Source organism: Cynocephalus volans, chromosome 4 (assembly GCF_027409185.1).
Source record: "Cynocephalus volans isolate mCynVol1 chromosome 4, mCynVol1.pri, whole genome shotgun sequence".
In the NCBI taxonomy this organism is placed as follows: Eukaryota; Metazoa; Chordata; class Mammalia; order Dermoptera; family Cynocephalidae; genus Cynocephalus; species Cynocephalus volans.
The window spans coordinates 146,273,018-146,291,166 of NC_084463.1; the positions used below are offsets into that span (position 1 = coordinate 146,273,018).

At 44.8% G+C, this 18,149-nt stretch overlaps 1 protein-coding gene across 1 annotated transcript in view; it reads left to right on the forward strand.

The window, feature by feature from the left end:
* Window positions 1-18,149, forward strand: part of PTPRJ (protein tyrosine phosphatase receptor type J) — a 159,203-nt gene that overhangs the window by 91,918 nt on the left and 49,136 nt on the right. The window contains 1 exon segment of the mRNA XM_063094995.1: window positions 16,195-16,213. Coding sequence (XP_062951065.1) covers window positions 16,195-16,213 — 19 coding nt within the window.

The following is an 18,149-nucleotide window of genomic DNA, read 5'->3' on the forward strand; positions in this document are numbered from 1 at the left end:
TAAAAAATTTACCCATTTTAGACTTGTCTGTGGAAGCAATTAGGAAGATCACAGGACCGTTTCTGATTCCCAATTCTGTCCAGTGTCTATTCAGAAAAATAGAAAACAGTCAACTGGAACAGGGGATTATTTGAGCACACACAGAGTCCTGTTGTCTCAGCAGCATGCCCTCAGACAATTTGCCTTTTAGTGAAGTTTAAGCCCATGAAAGGAAATAAAAAGTGTTTTATTAGAAAGATGGACTGGACTTATGAGACTTTGAGAATTTTAGCTTTTTCTTTGTTAATGCAAACTTTGGAAGAGAGTGACTTTCTGTAATGCAATTTATTTGTACAATGTGGTAATTATTGTTAATAGTTAATTATCTTCAACTGAATGCAATACTATTGTGTATTTGAGAGAGAGAGAAAATCTTTTGTTAAAGGTAAATGTTGCTACTTCTTGTGCACCTTCTGGATGTAACCAGCTAACATTTATTAAGCATCTACTTTGTACAAGACTTTATGGAAGCTCTTGCTTGCCACCACTGTGGGAGATCAAGCAGCATTGTTTCCGCTGTGAATGTGTGGAAACTGGAGTTTCAAGGCAACTGGGACTCATCCGTTGTCATACAGCTAGTGAGAGGTGGAGCAGATTCAAACCCGGCTCTGACTTCCACAACCATTTCTTCTTTTTCTCTAAATTGCTGACTTATTCAATTTAGCACAGGTCATTGCAGTTTACAGAATATGTTTACACGCATCATGTCTTTTAAGTGTTGATTTTGTTTCCTGAAAACACACAGAGCAAAGCAAGGGATCCACAAAGTTGACACACAATGTGCCATGTGGACAGATGGTGCCAGGCAATGGGCAGGAAAAGGATTTACTAAGTGCTGAGTGGCAGAATATTGGTCTTCCTGACCTTGGTATGAAAAATATTTGAAGTTCTTGGTCAGTGAGGAAAATCACTCTTAGCCCAAATTCCTGCATAGATTGATGGGATTACTTCCTAAGATTTGTGGGGTAGCTGGATTTGTTGAAGGGAGAACTAGAAGAAGCTGTCAAAAATTTATGGGGTATTTGAGGGAAACACTCCCTTTGGCCCACCTTCTCCACCAAGACTGGTCGGGTTTTAGCCTAAAGGGAACCCACTGGCCAAACTCAGCCTGAATTCTAGAACTCAGACCCTTCCATTGTTTAAAGACCATTAAAGAATATCTTCACTTTATTCCAGGGTGAGTTTTCCTCAAACCAAACCAACTCCCAGCTCACCCTCTAGAGTTGTTCAGGCCCTTCCTGGGGCTTCTGTGTTGTGGCTACTTCGGATCACAGGCAACTCTGGATTACATCACCCTTTCTCATTTACTCCCTAAAATACCTTAAGCCAGTAGTTCTCAAGCTTTGGAGGGTATGTGAGTCATCTAGCGAGCTCATAAAGAATACAGAGCCCCAGGCTGGTTGAAGTAGGAAAGGGCTGGACCTTTGCATTTTTACCAAGTTCTGCAGATGGTTCTGACACCTGCCAAAGTGTAAGAAACACTTTCTTGCCATTTTTTTTTGTACCCTTCTTCTGGGCTTGATTGCTCTTCTGTGTTCTTTGCTACTGTTGAAATCAAATTCAGTTTTTATTCTTAGACCCTCTCCCACTGTCATCCTTTCAGCCCACCATCCTGCTTACTCTCCAGCCAGCCATCGGCCAGGCAGTCAGGCACTGTGCTAGGTGAGAGGCTTCAAGTCCCCAACCAAGGAGTTCCCAGCCAGTCAAACAGGGACAGTGGCAGTACCTAGTGGGTAAGAGATGAGTGCTAAGTGCTGAGCAAACCCACAGAGGAAAGCTCTGGCTATGCTGGGGCAGGGAGTTTGGTGAAGTTGTCCTGGCAGAAGAAGGAGCAGGAATTAATTGGGCAAAGGAGGGAGTCACGAAGCTCTTGCTTTCTAGGTAGTAGGAGCAGCGCGAGCCATAGTAGGAGCAGCGCGAGCCAGCCTAGGGGATAACAGAACGGATTATTCAGGGAATTTGAGGTATGTTGATATGTAGAAAGACGTACATGCATGTGAAGTCTTTTATGACTCACACTTTTGTTTACAGAAGTAATGATTACATGTGTTATGGGGAAAAAAGTGTGTATGTTGAAAAATTCAGAAGAGGACATAAAGTGGAGACGGAGTGGTAGAATGTAAAAAGTTGGTATTCTTGCCAAATTCAATTGTTCCACCTAAAGGGAGGAAAAGAAAATCAGTAGTTTATTTCTTTGTCTCTCTTGCTGGCTTTTAAGCAACTTCAGACTAGGGAACTTCCACTGTGTGTCCCTGGAGTGATCACAGGGCCTGGCATGTGGAATACTGTCAGTGACTGTGGGAGTGAACAAATGAGTTTCAGACCCAGGTATTTTGGACAAATCACTTTAACTGTCTGGGCCTCTGTTGCCTCATCTCTAAACAGAGGCAGGTTGGTATAGACAATCCCTAAGATTTTATCGTTTTTTGTGATTGATTATGTCTGTCCCCATTGCTTGCCTTCGAGGCCCTGAAGTTCACACATGCTTATTCAGCTTCACTCACAAAAGGCCAGGCTGGCTCTGGTCCCGGCCCTGGAGATCAGTTAAAAATCCACCAACCAGCCAAAGCTGGATGAACATGTGGCAGGGGAGGTGATGTGCTAAGCACAGGTGGATGTGAAGCTTGTGAGTGCTCATACCTTAAGAGTACTGTAACTAGAGAGATAAACTAAACACATGGAAGAATAAGTTGAGTTATGCTAGGTGCTCACGAGAGGTCAGATTGTGCCTGTGCAGGATACCTTCAGGGCTGCTCTGAGAAGGCAGCTCTGTGGCCCCCGCTGTTTTGACCACCAGGCACCATCCGCTGTTGACAGTGAACTCACATTTCAAATTATTTTATCTCCCAAATACCCTGTATTCATTAAGAAAGACTTTGCTCCTTCCCATGTCTTATCAGCTAAAGAGTTCCAGTTAGAAATTCAGACTAGCATTGAGAGATCCTGTATTCTTAGATTGAGTCAATTGAAATCTAGCCAGAAGCAAGGAAACAGTGATGATAATGGAGTTATCCTCTCTTGACATTTGCCTTGTGCCCGATGTTATTTCATTTAATTTTCTTAAGTGTTTGGGGGGGGGGGGAAGTACTGTCATAATCCTTATATTCTGATGAGAAGATTGAGATTTAGCTCAGTGCTCAAGATGGTAATTGTCAAAACCAGGACATAGAACCAGGACCAGGCCCCAGAGCTCATGCTCTGGGCTGCTGGAGGCCCATACTTATGACTCTGTCCAGGGTAAGTACGTGATTTAGAGCAGGGCCACCAAACTGTGGACATGGGCCAAATCCAGCCACTGCTTGTTTTTGGATGGCCCATGAGCTAAGAATGGTTTTTACATTTCTAAGTGGTTGAAAAAAAATCAAGTGAAGAATAATAGTCCAGGGCACATGAAAATTACATGAAGTACACACTTAATGCTTATAAGTAAAGCTTTATTGGAACACAGCCCACAGACATTAGTTTATGTATTGTCTATGGCTGATTTCACACTACGATGGCAAATTTGTACAGCCTGCAAAGTCTAAAATATTTACCATATGGCCTTTTACAGATGAAGTTTCCCGACCCCGATCTAGGGCATTCGTTAGCCTTGATGAGATGTTGAAAACCACCCGTCGCCTCTGATTATTATCTTCTCTGTTTGTAGGTGGGCTCTGCTATGCCAGCTCTCCAATAATCTAGTGTTTAACGACTCGGAGTTCTCTTTTTGTTGCCTGGATGTCAAATAGAATTGTCTACTTTTTGCGTTACTGACTTGATAGCACCTGCCCAATGTGATTTGCCAAGGTGCCATTTTATCAAAAGATCAGTCTCTTTGAGAGGATGACTGTGTGGTTTTGCCTTGAAATGTTTTTGTTTTTCTTTTTTGATGATGATTGTATTTAGGTTATTGTTAAAAGCTGATTGGAGAACAGTTGTAGTTTCCTGTGTTGTCTGGATGTTTCAGTGATGCAATTTTTAATTGGAAAGGAATATTTTAGGCAGAAAAATCTAAGAATTGACCTATCTCCACCACCTGAGATTTCTGAACCCACCCTGAGGCTGTCTTGGCACATGGGGAGGTGGGAGCCTGGAGCCTGGGCTCTCTGCTGAACTCAGCAGACCCCTTGGCAGGTGTGGGGAGTGGGCTGATGGGGGCTTTGTAAAAAGCATCGTCCTCCTCAGGCCAATGCAGGGCAGTCTCCTTGGGGGGCTCAGTGCAGCTCTGGCCGTGATGGGCAGCAGGAGACAAGAACGTAGCCAGTCTGAGGATTTTAGCCCAAGATCCCCCTTTCGTGCAGCAGAAACCAAGACACCAACTTGTCCTGCTCTCTCTTCAGCCTTCTGTGTTAGCTGGTCCTGCTGGTCCTGTTTTTTCTTAGTCTTGTAAGATAGCTCACCTCTCTGTGCTTCATCACGCAAACCTGCTAGTGGTAATAATGATAATAATAGCTAATATTTATTGTGTATCCATATGTGTAAGTGCTTCACATAGATGATTTCATTTAATGTTTGTCACAGCAATCCTGTGAGCTAAATACTATTTATACTATTTTTAAAAAAATATTTTTTTAAGAGCAGTTTTAGGTTCATAGCAAAATTGAGAGGAAGTTAGTTACAGAGCTATCCCATACACCCCCTACCATGTTCTTCTAGTTTTGAAAATTATCAAATGTACACCCATCTCAGGTTCAACGCTTACCACTATTTCTGTGCCTTTGCTCAGCTAGATACTATTAGTAATCAGAGTGTGTCCTCTTAGTTCCTGTGCTCAATGGTTGACAGCACCAGAGTGACTCTCCCTTATGGTGTCCATGATGTTTGCTGCCTTTTATAGAGCCCTACTATGTGCTGCTTAATCTGCACACCAAGGCTGCACAGTGGATGGCAAGTTACAGGTGAGAAAAATCAAGGCAGGTCACTGGCCTTAGGACTCTTCCCTAATAAGCCATGGTGCCAGGATTCAAATCCAGCCCTGACTCCAAGTCCTGTGGGTTTTCTACCTGACCCCATGTCTGTCCTCCTCAATTGTGCAGTGTAGTGGGACTTGGTGGGTAGTTGTCTGGTTTGTGGGAACCTCTGTTTGAAGCCTTGGAAGTATGTGGGGTGACTCAGGGTATTTCTGTGAAGGTGTGAAAAGGACCTGGATCTGTTGACATTGCTGCTGACCCTGGTGGCCTCTGTGATAGGACCCACCTTGGCTTTGTGGCCAGAGCATAGACAGTGAGAGGACCCCCCTGCCCCGCGCCTCCCCCCGCCCCCAGCTTTTTATGGTCAGTCGAAGGAAGAGTTCATAGACCTGGAACCTGGAACCTTATGTTCATCTGGGAGGAAGAAGAGGGATGTCGAGACTGGGGAATCAGGAAGGCCTGGATTGTAGATGCACCAGTCTGGGCAGTGGGGAAGGGGAGGATTCCATGAAGAGCCAGCCCTGAACATAGCAAGCACCTGGTAAATGGTGGCTGTTAGCTATTTTTATCCATATTCTAGGGTGGATGGGCAGTGCAGGAGGGAATTGGTGTAATTTATAGAGTGGTTTTACTATTCAGATTCAAGATTCAAGGGAATGAAATTAAAGTCTTCAACTAAAGAACTGGAACTCTCTGTGCTGTTCTTTGCTCCTTCTTTTGGGTGGTGGTGGTGGCATGGGGGGCCAGGTCAGGGATAAGGAGAGAATTTGGGGCAGGCAGAGTGGTACATGTTATATTCACATTGTGCACATTATTCACATCTGAAATTGGCCAAAAATCTCTTCGTAAGAGAGAAACTTAGAAAGTAAACAGTTTGTTAATTATTGTAACCCGTGTGCTATGGTTGCAAGGTGCATTTGGATCAAGGCTCGCAAATCAGATGTCTTCAGGGACAGTTGGGAACATCAATAAATGGAATGGGCCAGATAATGAAAAGGCACACTGCCTCTCAGTCTTTCATATGCTCACATTTGATGGGGAAAATCAACAGTGTCAATGCCATGTTGCTTGGCAACTGCCATTTGTCCTCAGCATTGGGGTGAAAGTACTCGGCTGTGAACGCCAAGCATTACCCCGTGGAAAGGGGGGGCTGGCACCCAGATCCAATTAATTGCTTTAATGTGGCCAGATAAGACTGTCAGATCTTCTTTTTATTTTATTTTGTTTTTATTTTGAGAAGACAAGAATCAGGATTTAAAAAGTGCTAAGTCTCTCTAATGTTCATATACTTGTTCAAGATTTTAAGAAATACTATGGATCAAATAAAAGATGCCAGTGGGCTAGATCCAGACAGTGGAGCCCCAATTTAGGACCCCCAGATTTATCATACGGTGTGGAGAAGGGGTTCAGACAGGGACCTGCCGGTTGCCAACTCCGATCCTCTCTTTTGATGGGATCAGCCTGCTGTCCCCTGCCTTTTGGACTTTAGGGTAGAGATGGATGCCCAGGATTATGGGGATTTGTGTTTCAGTGTCAGTGCTGGGTGATCTGGGTCGAGTTGCTGGACCGTTGTGGGACTTAACTTTCTTCCTTTGTGAAGTCAAAGGGTAGGCAATCGCTAGTTCCAACTGTGTTTTTTGAGGTGTGTCAAGGGGTTCCATAAGTCTGGGTTTTATTAAAAACAATCCATCTCCCCCCAAATTTGAGTGTATTTGAAACTGTAATGAAAACACTTGCCCAAATATCCGTATTACACTTTTATTACATCGGAGACCACCAGCATCTTAACTGGGTTACACATTGATTACATTCCAAATACGAGCCAGGTAACTTGAACTTTGAAAAAACTGCTTTCATCCAAGTATACATGTACACACATATACATTCATACAAATACGGACATGTATAAAATGTGGGGCTCTGTACATGTATGTAGTTCTTCATAAGACTTCTTTTTGAAAAAATAGTTCTCCTGCTGCAAACACCCATGGAAACTTCTAGCCTGGGATTCCCAAGGTCACTCTCAGCTCTGCATCCCGAACGAAGTTCACACAGTCTCACCAAAATAGCCTCTCTGCTTACTTTTTTCTCTGTGCCTTTGGAAGAGTCCATCATGCCCCTGAGAGGGGGATGAGCCAGCTGCTACTTGCAGGGTGGTTTGTACTCATCCCTTCCTTTGAAGTGTCACCTGGCATTTTTGGGGCAAGGAGTTATGGATTATGCTGACCCTGAAGATGACGTCAATTTCAGAGAGTCATTTGCAGGTGACAGAGGAAAACAGCCCGTTCTCATCTTGCTCTGCCCAGTGTCTTGCGTGTGGGTGTCGTTTCCTATGCTGCCTGCTGTCCCCTGCCTTTTGGACTTTAGGGTGGAAACGAATGCCAGGTACTCAGGCCATCCCACAATGCCACACCTGGCCTCTGGGTTCAGTGGGAGGGCCCACTCAGTCCGTTGTGATCACGATCAATGATTTACCTTTCAGGGGCCAGTTTGTGCGGAGCTACTGGGTGATTTTCACCAGGGAGATAAGTGAGATCTGGGGAGAATGATGGCTTTTCACAACTGTGATCTGTGCTGCTCCAAATCCCATAAAATGCTGTTTGATTTTAAACATTGCCTGAAGCGGTTCACATTTTGGTTAATTACGTCAGTGGGTAAAAATAACTATCCTCATATGGTGTGTGGGTTTGGTTTTAGGAGGATAAAGAGTCTATTGTTACCCATTGTGTTATCCAGTCACTTATTACCATTCTTAAAAACTGAGCATGAATAATAGAGAACCTGAAGCTTTGTCACTTGCTAAAATCCAGGCTGCTCTGTGAATTTACCCCCAAACCCTGCTCCTTTTGAGGATATTGCAAAAGCTGCCTTATTTTTGTCAATGAAAATGGGTTGATGGAACCTATCCCCAAGGCTTAGGACAGGAAGGGGCTTGTGATTTGCAGCCCTGGAATCACCTTTGGGTGTATGGTCTCCAGTTGGGACTTGCCCACAGGTGAACCGCCTGAAAGTGCCTAAGGTCAAGGGCTTCAGGGTCAGGCAGACCTGATCCAGAATCGTAGGCTTACTAGCTGTAACATGTTGGGCCAGGAACTTAACTTTTCCAAGGCTCAGTGTCTGCGTCTTTGAAATGGGGATAAACACAGTTCCTGGCTCCTGGGACTGCTCTGAGGCTTAAATGAGGTGATAAATACATCACCCATAGCACAGTGACTGGCCAGTAGCTGAGGGCTCAATCAGTATTATAAATGGAATTGACTAGCACTGGATTCCCACGTGGGGTCTTTCTCTAGGTGGTGGTTTCTACTACCCTTCCCCTGCATGTCACCCTCCAGCCATCCGAGCCTTTCTCTCCCTGTTCCCTGAGCTCCTGGGTCCTTGGCACCCTCTGCCTGTTTGGCTGGGTGGCTTCTGGCTGCTGATCCACACTGCACTGGCATTTTCTTTTGCTGCTTCTCTTGACCGTGAGCTATTGGGGGAGTTGGGAACAACTTAAGTGGCCTCTGTATGTTCAGGACCAGCCCAGGGCCTGGTGCAGTGCAGGGCACAGGAAGAGGCATGAGCTGCAGAGACTGAGGGGGCTCAGAGCTAGGGCAGCTCTATTGGCTGGAGTGTTCTGAAAACGTTATCAGTGAGCTCAAGGGTGGTGGCTTCAGAGGTTCAGTGGGACAGGAAGAAAGCTGTTAGGCCGGGAATAAAGGAACCTTGCTCTGTTCCAGTCTCAGGAGAACTCAGACCTGGGATTTGTATTGCAGACACCTGTCATTTTATAATTGATGAAACAGATGGCTCGGTGAGACCCTCAAGCCCCAGAGCTCACAGTGATAGGGGATGTTGACCCTCACCCTCCTGACCACCCTGATCCACGCCTACCAGATCACGGGCTCTCAGGGAGGTGTGACGTGAGCTCTGTGCTCCTGCAGACCTCTGTCTGCCGAGACAGTCTCCTTCCTGCTTTGCTCCCCAGGAGGAGGCTGACCTTTCTGTCCTACACCAGGGGTGCCCTTGACTTCTGCCTCCCACTGGGCCAGCCCAGCAGGAGGCTCAGCCAGGACAGGGAGTGCAGCCCCTCAGCCTGTCTCCTCTCCCTGTCTGCTGCTGCTGCTGCTGCCCCACGATTCTTGCCCATCCTTTCTTGTTGCCTTAACCCACCTTGAGAACAGACCTTTCCACACTCCCCTCACTGCCCCGGTGAGTGTGTCTTCTGTCCCTGCCAGTATCCCGAGTAATACTGCATATTTAGAAAGAGTGATCTAGCAGTTCTGCTTATTTTTCACTCTGTGGATTGAAGGGAGAGACTGGAAGAGAAGCAACCAGGTGTGTGGATGTGGGAACAGGGCCTGGCCATCATCTTTAGTGATCACAAAAGGCACCTGGTTAGACTTTGACCTGTTCTATTCTATTCTTCAGGGTTTATAGATGGAGTCATAGCTATACTGTGGCACATACGACTCTGTTTTGGCAGAGAATTACTTCTTAATTGTGTGTGCACATGCACCTGCGCATGTGTGTGTATTGGGGACTTCCAAAAACAAAAATGTAAATGGCCTGAGTTTTTCTCAGCCCTGGGATGAGGACATTTCTGTTAGTTAGGGCTGGAAGTTACAAGGACTTGGTTTATAATGGCATTGGGCAAAAAACCATCTCTAGGTGATCCACAGAGAACGAATTGGAGGGAAGAGCCAGAGGTTATTCTGAAGAGTATAGACTGGGAGACACATTTAAGGGGGCAGTCCCATCAGGGGGTAAGGGGAGAATATGTAGGGGTCTGTTTTGGTGTGTGTGTAGGAATAGTGTTTTCATGTGGGGGAGTTGGGGAGAATTTAGAAATTTAGGTAAATTCAAGTAGTGAGATCGCTGTGACTTAGTCGCTGAGTGGGAAGGATTTAGTGTTCAGAGTGGACCACTGATGTGATGCTGCAGCTCTGGCTGAATTGGGTGGCATCTGTGGGGCTTGGAGGACGATCCTCATTACTGAACCACAGTTCCTGGACTGGTGGTGGTTCATCAGCATAATCCAAGGGGTCTGTGAAACAGGAGCCCATCTCTGGGAAGGGGAGTGATGGACAAGGCTGGAAGGCTCCAGAGCCAGGGGCTGCTCCTCAGAAAAGAGGAGGAAGAAGACTGTGCAGAGTTGGGTGTTCTTGGGTACATCTAGTGGACTGATGGTTTCCTGGATGTTTTTGGCAAAACTGAGGGCAGTACCTCATTCTTCCCCTGTATGTCACGCTGAATCTGTGAGCTTAATCTCTTTTCAGTGTTTGCTCCTTTTGTCCAGCCACAGCGGCCAGCAGAAACCTTGGGTTATCTGTATGGGTGACTTTGCAGAGGAGCAGTGAGAAGGGGGGTGTGCTACAAGTGCCCCATCCAGGTCTGCATTCCTGGAGAGAAGGGGCTGGGAGGCTTGGTTAGAGGGGTTGAGGTCGAGACCTGGGTCTGGTTTTGTCATTTCCTTACTGGCTGTGTGTCCTTGGGTAAGTCACTTAGGGTCTCTGCGCCTCAGTGCCCTCCTTTGTAACTAAGTTATTGCTCTATTTAAACACTTTTGAAAAAACATACTTGGGAGAGTATGAGTTATGGATTGCCCATTGGATGCTGTCAGTAGAATATGAGCCTTGATGTTATCTATAAAATGGGGATAAAAATACCTTGCAGGGTTGCTGTGAAGATTTAATGATGCTGACAACAATAGCAGGTACCATGGATCATTTCATTTCATCCTCACTACAACAAGGCAGAGGATTATGATCTGTCTGAAGGTGGAGCAAAGACAAAACGCCCGCCAAACTGAGAAGGTATCTTGAGACTGAAGAATGCAGCAGACACCTCTATGCAGTAAGGCAAAGAATTTTAATTGACAGGGTAATTCACTTACAGGGTAATGGATTGGGCGGGCAGCGACCCAGGAGCATGTGCAGATTTTCTCTGTGCTGCATCCTGGTCCAGCCCAAGTTCATATAGGCAGGTCACACAAAGCAGTGGGAAAAACCAGGAAGCAATTCACTAAGAAACAAGCTAATATTAATGCTTATAACAATGATTATTGTTTTTGGTGGTCTTGCTATGTAGTTAGCTGGATTGGCTGTTACCGTACCAGTAGATAATCATTAGGTCCTTTCTTTATAGCCAGCAAGCCATTTCTGCCTATTGTTCTGACTACCTTACCCCCAGTTATTATATAGTATGACTTCTGCCCACAGAGGATATAGCTAGCGGTAAGGGCTTCAAGGTGGAGTGAGTTAGGCTCACAGGCTCACATCGACCCTGCTTACAGATGTAGACACTGAGGGACAGAGAAGGTAAGCTGGCTGCCTGCCCAATGTCACACAGCCAGACGTGGCACTGAGAGATATCCTTCAAGTGGTCTGATTCCAGATCCCATGCTCTTCACCATGATGCATGACTGTTCTGAGACAAGGGACGTAGGAAGCCCAGCACAGGGCCTGGCACATAGTAGGTGCTTAGTAAACCTGAGTTTCTTCTTTTTTATCCTCAGAATGTGTTAGGAAGTAGAGCTCCTCACAGTGCTTTTGGTTTTGCCCAGCACGTGTTTTCCCAGTTCAGCGTGGTCTTTCCCTCTTCTCTGTCTGTCCAGATCCATCCTTCGAGACTTCCTTATTTTTGAACAACAGAAACTATTCCTCCTCCTCCTCTAGGAAGCTTCCTTTTCCTCCTTCCTTCCAGTAGCCCAGTAGCTGAGCTTGATTAACACCATCACCCACCTACTATTTTTTTTTTTTTTAAACTGAGGTGAAGTTTACTTAACCTAAAATTAACATAACATAAAATTCTGCACAACGTAAAATTAACCATTTTATCAGCACTACGCTCTTCCAAGTGAGCTAACTGGCCGGCCCTAAAATTAACCATTTTAAAGTGTACAATTCAGTGGCATTTAGTACATTCACAATGTTGTGCAGCCATCATCTCTGTCTAGTTCCAAACATTTTCATCACCTGCAAGGAGACCTGGTACTCATTAATAGCCACTCCTCCTTCTTCCTGTCCTAGCCCCTGGCCACCCCTAGTCTGCTTTCTGTATCTGTGGAGTTCCCTGATCTGGACATTTCATATAAATGAAACCATACGATATGTGGGTTTCTGTGTCTGGCGTCTTTGATTTGGCATACTGTTTTCAAGATTCATCCATGCTGTAGCATAAATCAGTACTTCATTCCTCTTTAGGTTGAATAATATTCTATTGTATGGACCTACCACATTTAATTTATCCATTCATCTGTTAGACATTTGGATTGTCTCTACCTTTTGGCCATTGCGAATAGTGCTGCTACAACACCTACAGTCTTTTATGTGAGCACTGCCCCTGAGTCAGTTTGGGTCCAGGGGCTGTGACTTCTGATGTCTCCTGAGCCTCACTCAGAGAGTGGGTTCCTTCTTAACCCTTTGATTGATGGGCATGCCCAAGTGAGAAGGGAAAAGGCTGGGAGAGTCAGACGGAGAAGGGAACAGACCTGGAAGTCTGATTTGCCCTAGCACTGGGCTTTTCTCTGCAGACTTTGGCTTGATTTCTGCTCAGAGGGAAGGAGAGAGGGAAGGTAATGGTTTTATCTCCAACCTGAAGCTCTTTCCCATTCTTTTCTGCTCTCCCTCCTGTGCTTGGGGCAAGTTAATGGTGGCTGTGTGACCTTGGGCTGTGTGCTCTGACCCCCACTGTGCTTATCTGTGAAGTGGGGATTACAGTTCCTGTTCTGCAGGATTGTTGTGAGGATCTGATGAGGTGGAGTCCGTGGAGTGCTTGCTTCTCTCCCTGCCAGGATTTGGAACTGCTGTGGAGGGGCATTCACAGGAGGGATTATTTCTGGGGTGTCCTCCTTGGAAAACAACCACTGGTGCCTTTTTGGGCCCTCTTAGAAGGGGAAGGAGCTAAGGTTATTTTTCTGCAGTTAACTTTGGTGCTTAGTGTATGAATGTGTGGAAACCAGTCACCTCCCATCTTGCCCCCAGGCACAGTGAGGCTTTGAGTTAATTTTAGAAAGATGTGCTTTCTAGTGATTATATTCTTTTAAAAAGTATTTATGAAGTATCCACCATGCCAGGTACTTGGAGGGTGTTGTTCACAAATGTCTTTTTATTTGTGGTTAGTGGAAGAGTTTGGGGCCTGGCACACCTGGACCCGAATCCTGGCTCTACCTTGGTAACCCTGGACAGTGGAGCACTGTCCTTTCAGTGTCTTAATCTGTAAAAATGAGGGTTAAAGTGAAAATTAGTTACCTTGCTTTGTGGTGGTTGTTATGTCAACTAGTGTTCTTTTGGATGTAAACAAAAGACACCCAAAGAAGTTAAATAGTAAGGAGTGTTTTATCTCCCTAGGCAAGAAGTCTGGGGGTAGAAGGGTCTAGAGTTGGTTGATTTAGCAGCTCAAGGATTCAGAGGTTTTCCCTCTTTTCTCTCAGCCAACTTCAGCAGGTGGGAGTTTTGTCCCCTTATTGTCACAAAGTGGCTGCAGCAGCTCCAGACATTACAGGCAGACCCCATGAAATTCACCAAAGCAGGGTGGTATTTTTTTCCCGTGCATCCCTTTTTATCAGTGAGGAGGTTCTTTCCCAGGAGTCCACTTGCAAATTCTTAGGTCCTCTTGCTCCAGTGTTTTAATCTGGGTCCTTTCTGTCCCTTGGGTGCTGAGACAGGTGCTGACACATTATCTGGGAACTCAGGCCCAGGGAGGTGAGGATGAGGAAAAAGGGGACAGCGAGGCCAGGAAAGATGTGAAGCCATGTGATACAGTGTGTTTTCTCGCTGGCTACTGCTTTACGATGAGCCTTGAAGGGACCCAGGCTGGTGTGTTCACATGGCACATAGGGACTTTGAAAGGGTTACAAGGACAAACCCTACTCAGGTCTGTCAAGAAGCACTCTTACCCTGCTTGCTGGATTTTTTAGAGGGTACAGAGAAGAAAGGAGCATGCTGATAATATCTTTCGAAATTAAATTTTAAATCTTTCCTAAAACCTAGTACATTTCTCTCCACTTGCTTTTATATCAGGGTGTAGGTAGCATAGCTAGTGGTTAAGCACATGGACTCTGTAGTTTGAGTACCTGGGTTCAAATCCAGGCCCTGCAGCTGACCAGCTCATCAGTGACCTGTGCCCACCTTTTAGGGTTGTTTGGAGGATTAAGTGAGTTACTACTTCAAAGCACTTAGAACAGTGCCTAGTAGAGTCAGCATTCTGTGTGTATTTGATTAAATTCATTGAGAATATAGACTCAAAGATGTGATGTTAATAATTTGGAAACTTGCCTTTTTCTCCACGATGTGATCCATGCACTTTTGTCTCTAGAACTCAGAGCTCTTTGACATGTCCTGTGTGTACTGATCATCAGCCTATCAATGTTTATCAAGTCTATGAGTGTAAGGGACACAGATCAGAATGCACAGGCACTCTTTGCCTTCAGGTATGCCCTCTTCTGGCTTCTCTTAGCGAACGGTACCCACGCCAGGGATACTGTTCAGCTGTCCTCCTGTGGTTTGGTGCACCTGCCATCCTCCTTCCCATCGACACAGAGGCTGGCTGCTTTAGCTCTAGTGCTTTAGCAGAGTGCTGGCTCACACAGTGCTTGAGAACTGCTTGTCAAGTTGAGTGTCAGTGCTTTCTACCTTGGATTACTTATTTATAGACAAGTCTTATTTCCCTTACTTTCCAGTAGACAGCTTGAAGGCAGGATCTAGATCTTTAGTGTTTTTAGGTGATACATTGATGGATGAATGAGTGAAAGGATTCCAGTTGAGGAGACAACACATAGATGCACATGCAAAGAGATAATACCATTGGAAGGGGCCAGGACATGCCATCCTAGTCTCGAGGTTTGTAGTTTAACATCTTCCAATTACTGGGCATAAAATGTTTGCTGTCCTAGCCACTGACTCCTCTTTTTTTCTCCCTCTCTCCTGTGATCTGTGGTAGACTATGTGGATTGATGAATAGCATACATTGATGGGCAGGGGCTGGAGGCAGGAAGATGAGTTGAAACAGTGTAGGCCTTAGACGCTGGGGCTTGAAGGTGGAGTGGGGTGGTGCAAGTGGAAAGGGAGTGGGGGGACCTTGGGGCAAGACTTTCCCCCTCTTTGAGCTCATTCTTTCATTTCAGTGGCATTTATTGAGTGCACCATTCTAGGCACAGGGCACAGACAAGGTCTCTACTCTCATGGAGCACGCACTGTGGTTGCAGGAGACAGTGATGTGATAGAGAGGGAGGGGCTTTGGTTTCCGTGGCTGCTTAGAGAAGGACTTGCTGAGGAGGGGGCATTTCTGGCTGTGCCATGGGAGGTCTGGGGCAGAGTGCTTCTGGAGGAGGAAATCAATATGTAAGGGCTCTAAGGGGGCAGAATGTGAGGGGGCAGTGAGACCAGAGGGGCTAGGAGGACTGTGGTTAAAAGTCTAAATTTTATTCTAAGTGTGATGGGAAGTTGGAGGACATTATTTTTCCACCAGGGTCCTTTTTGATAATTTTCTTCTTCATGAGGGCCATACTTAGAAAACTCCTGTTCACCAAAAGGTGTGTTGATAAAACAATGGAATGTACAACCCTGAATTACCTTAGGCTTTTAAAGTGTGGGGAAATAATTTATGGATCACAATGATTATCCTGAAGGACCCCGCCCTCCCCCCAGGGACCTGAAGGTTGCAGATTGGACACTATAAACTAAATCTTAAGGCCTTTTCTGTTTGAAACATTCTTCCCAAAGCTGCTTGCCATGTGATTGTTAAAAATAAATTACTGCCACCTATTGATAGAAAGAAGAAGATGAATTTTTGTGTAATGAAAATCCCAAACCCAGCAGATTTCTTCTGCTGCACATCTGGCTTTACACCCTGCAGTGATGACCTGGAAATAGCTCTGGGGCAGGGAAACCAGGGTGCTGGTCCTGGTTTCCTTTTTCTCTGGTCCCGACAGAGTTGACTCTGCTTCTTGTGTTCTCTGTCTCAACTCATCATGCAGTGGCGGGAGGGAGCTGCTCTGGGGTTGGATGATTCTCTGGGGAGAGACACCGTGTAGACACTGCAGCCAGCAGCGGGTCGGCCTCCATATAAACTGAATTAATCCTTTGTCTGTAATTGACTAGTGGTTTCACTGAGTCCCTGTATTTATTGTCTCGAGACACCCTAAGCCTGGCCAGCAGGCCTTTGCTTAATGTACTTCTTAACACACCACCCCCATCATTAAATCCTCAACTGCTGTATTTCTGATTTGCGTTTTCCATGGCTGAATGAATGTGCTGACTTCCGTTTTCTTTTTCTGTTCCAGATCGTGTGCGCAGGTGACTGTGAGTACCAGTTTCCTCTCTTCTTGTGTTGTTGGCTACTGCCCCCTAATGGACACAGAGCAACTCTAACAGCGCTGTGAAAATCACAGAAAATGCTAATTTGTTAAAACTGCTTAGATTCCAGTTTTTCTTTAGAAGTGGGGTGAGGGTGGGAACAGCAGATGAAAGACAAAATTCAATTAATGGTGCAACCCTGACAAATAAAAACCAAATATTTTCTGCAGTTTTTTTCCAACCTATGCTCACGGATGATTTAACTTAGCTGTAATACAGTATTTTTATATATTTTGTGTGCTGTTATCCCATAAGTATTTTATTGTGTTGCTACATTGTCCTTGTGTTGCTATGTTGCTACATTTAAAAGTGGCATGCCTCGTTTGTGTAACCTTTGGAAAAACAGTCATAGCCTTCTGTCTATTTTGCTTTCACGTGGAAGGCTGAGTTCCTTTTGCTGATTCGTGCTGGTCCATCCCCTGGTCTACAGTAAAATGAGAAAAATAAGGATATGATAATAAGTTTTCAATGAAGCTAAATATATTCAGTTGAAAGCACCATCCATTCTGGGATTATGTCCTTACTAATTTTGGGGGTCATAAAACGTTTTTTATAAGAACTAACGATAAGAGCAGTTGGTAGTTTTTCAAAAAATGTTTCTATTGGAAAAAAATAAGAATTGGTAGCTTTTGTTTGTTCCCAAAATTTGGGAATATATATGTATATATATTTCAGATTGGTGAAATCTCGAATCTGTGAAATAGAGGTAAAATAATTAGATTGTTCTAACAGTGCCGTACAAAAGAGGCAGATCTTGCTGAAACCTTCTAATAAAGCAAATCTCAGTTAATAACAGTAATTATGCAAAGCCTGTGCAAACAATGGGGAGAGCTTCATAGTTGGTTTTTTTCCCTGTTAATTAGTTTGGTGAATAAGCTGGTAGGTACCTTGTGCAGTCTTAAATCACTGGTGCGAAAGGAGAAAACTTCTATGCATAGATATGATATTCTGAAGCTGGGGACATGAGGGAACTATTATAAGTTTTAAATACTATAATAAAAGAATCTGTTGCCTCGGGCGTATATGGTGGGAGGTGCCACGTTATTAGTTTGTGTGTTGATTTTCCTTTCTGTGTTCTAGGCTTCAACTGTAGTTCTGTCAAATTCAGCTCTACACTCAGTGAGATTCATTTTAGTGAGGTACCAGAAAACTTTTCAGTAACAAATGTCACCGATTTGAGTGGCCAGAGTCACTGGAATTATTCCCAACCAGACGGTGACGGGAAGACTGTACTTGGGGGCCTTGCTCCTGGGACACAGTATCTTATCACCTTTTCAAATGGCTCCAGTACCTGCTGTCTCCGAATATACACAAGTAAGCAAGACTTTCTTTTGGGATAGATTGTGGGGTTTAGAGAATGTATTTAAATGTTATCATATAGGCAGTGTGTTTGAAATCACTTTATGTGAAGTCTCAGCATTAAAAAGCGACTATATCTTGTATCTTTATGCTGTCCATTGTTGGCCCCCGTCACTTGGGTTCTTGGGTAGAGGGACATCCTGTTTCCTCTGAGAGCTGCTCTGACACTTTTCTTTCTGTCTGCTCTTTAAGCAGTTCTCTGATGGCAGCACGGTTAAGAGCACAGACTCAGAATCAGAGAGACCTAGATTTGCTTCCTGGGTCTGCTGGATTCTAGTTGTGTAACCCTGGGCAAGTCATTGATCCCTCTTGACCCCAATTTCTTCATCTTCATTAATACACACACACATATATTTAAAAAAAAAAAATTTTAAAATGTGTGTTCTTTTCTGAACTACTGAAACTTAAGAACCTGCCTTTCAAAAACCTTCCTAGAATCCCCGTATGAATCAACAAAATTTATTTCTTAATACATTTCTCCTCCTTCAAGACGGTGCCATCACCTTCCTCATGAAGTTGCTGT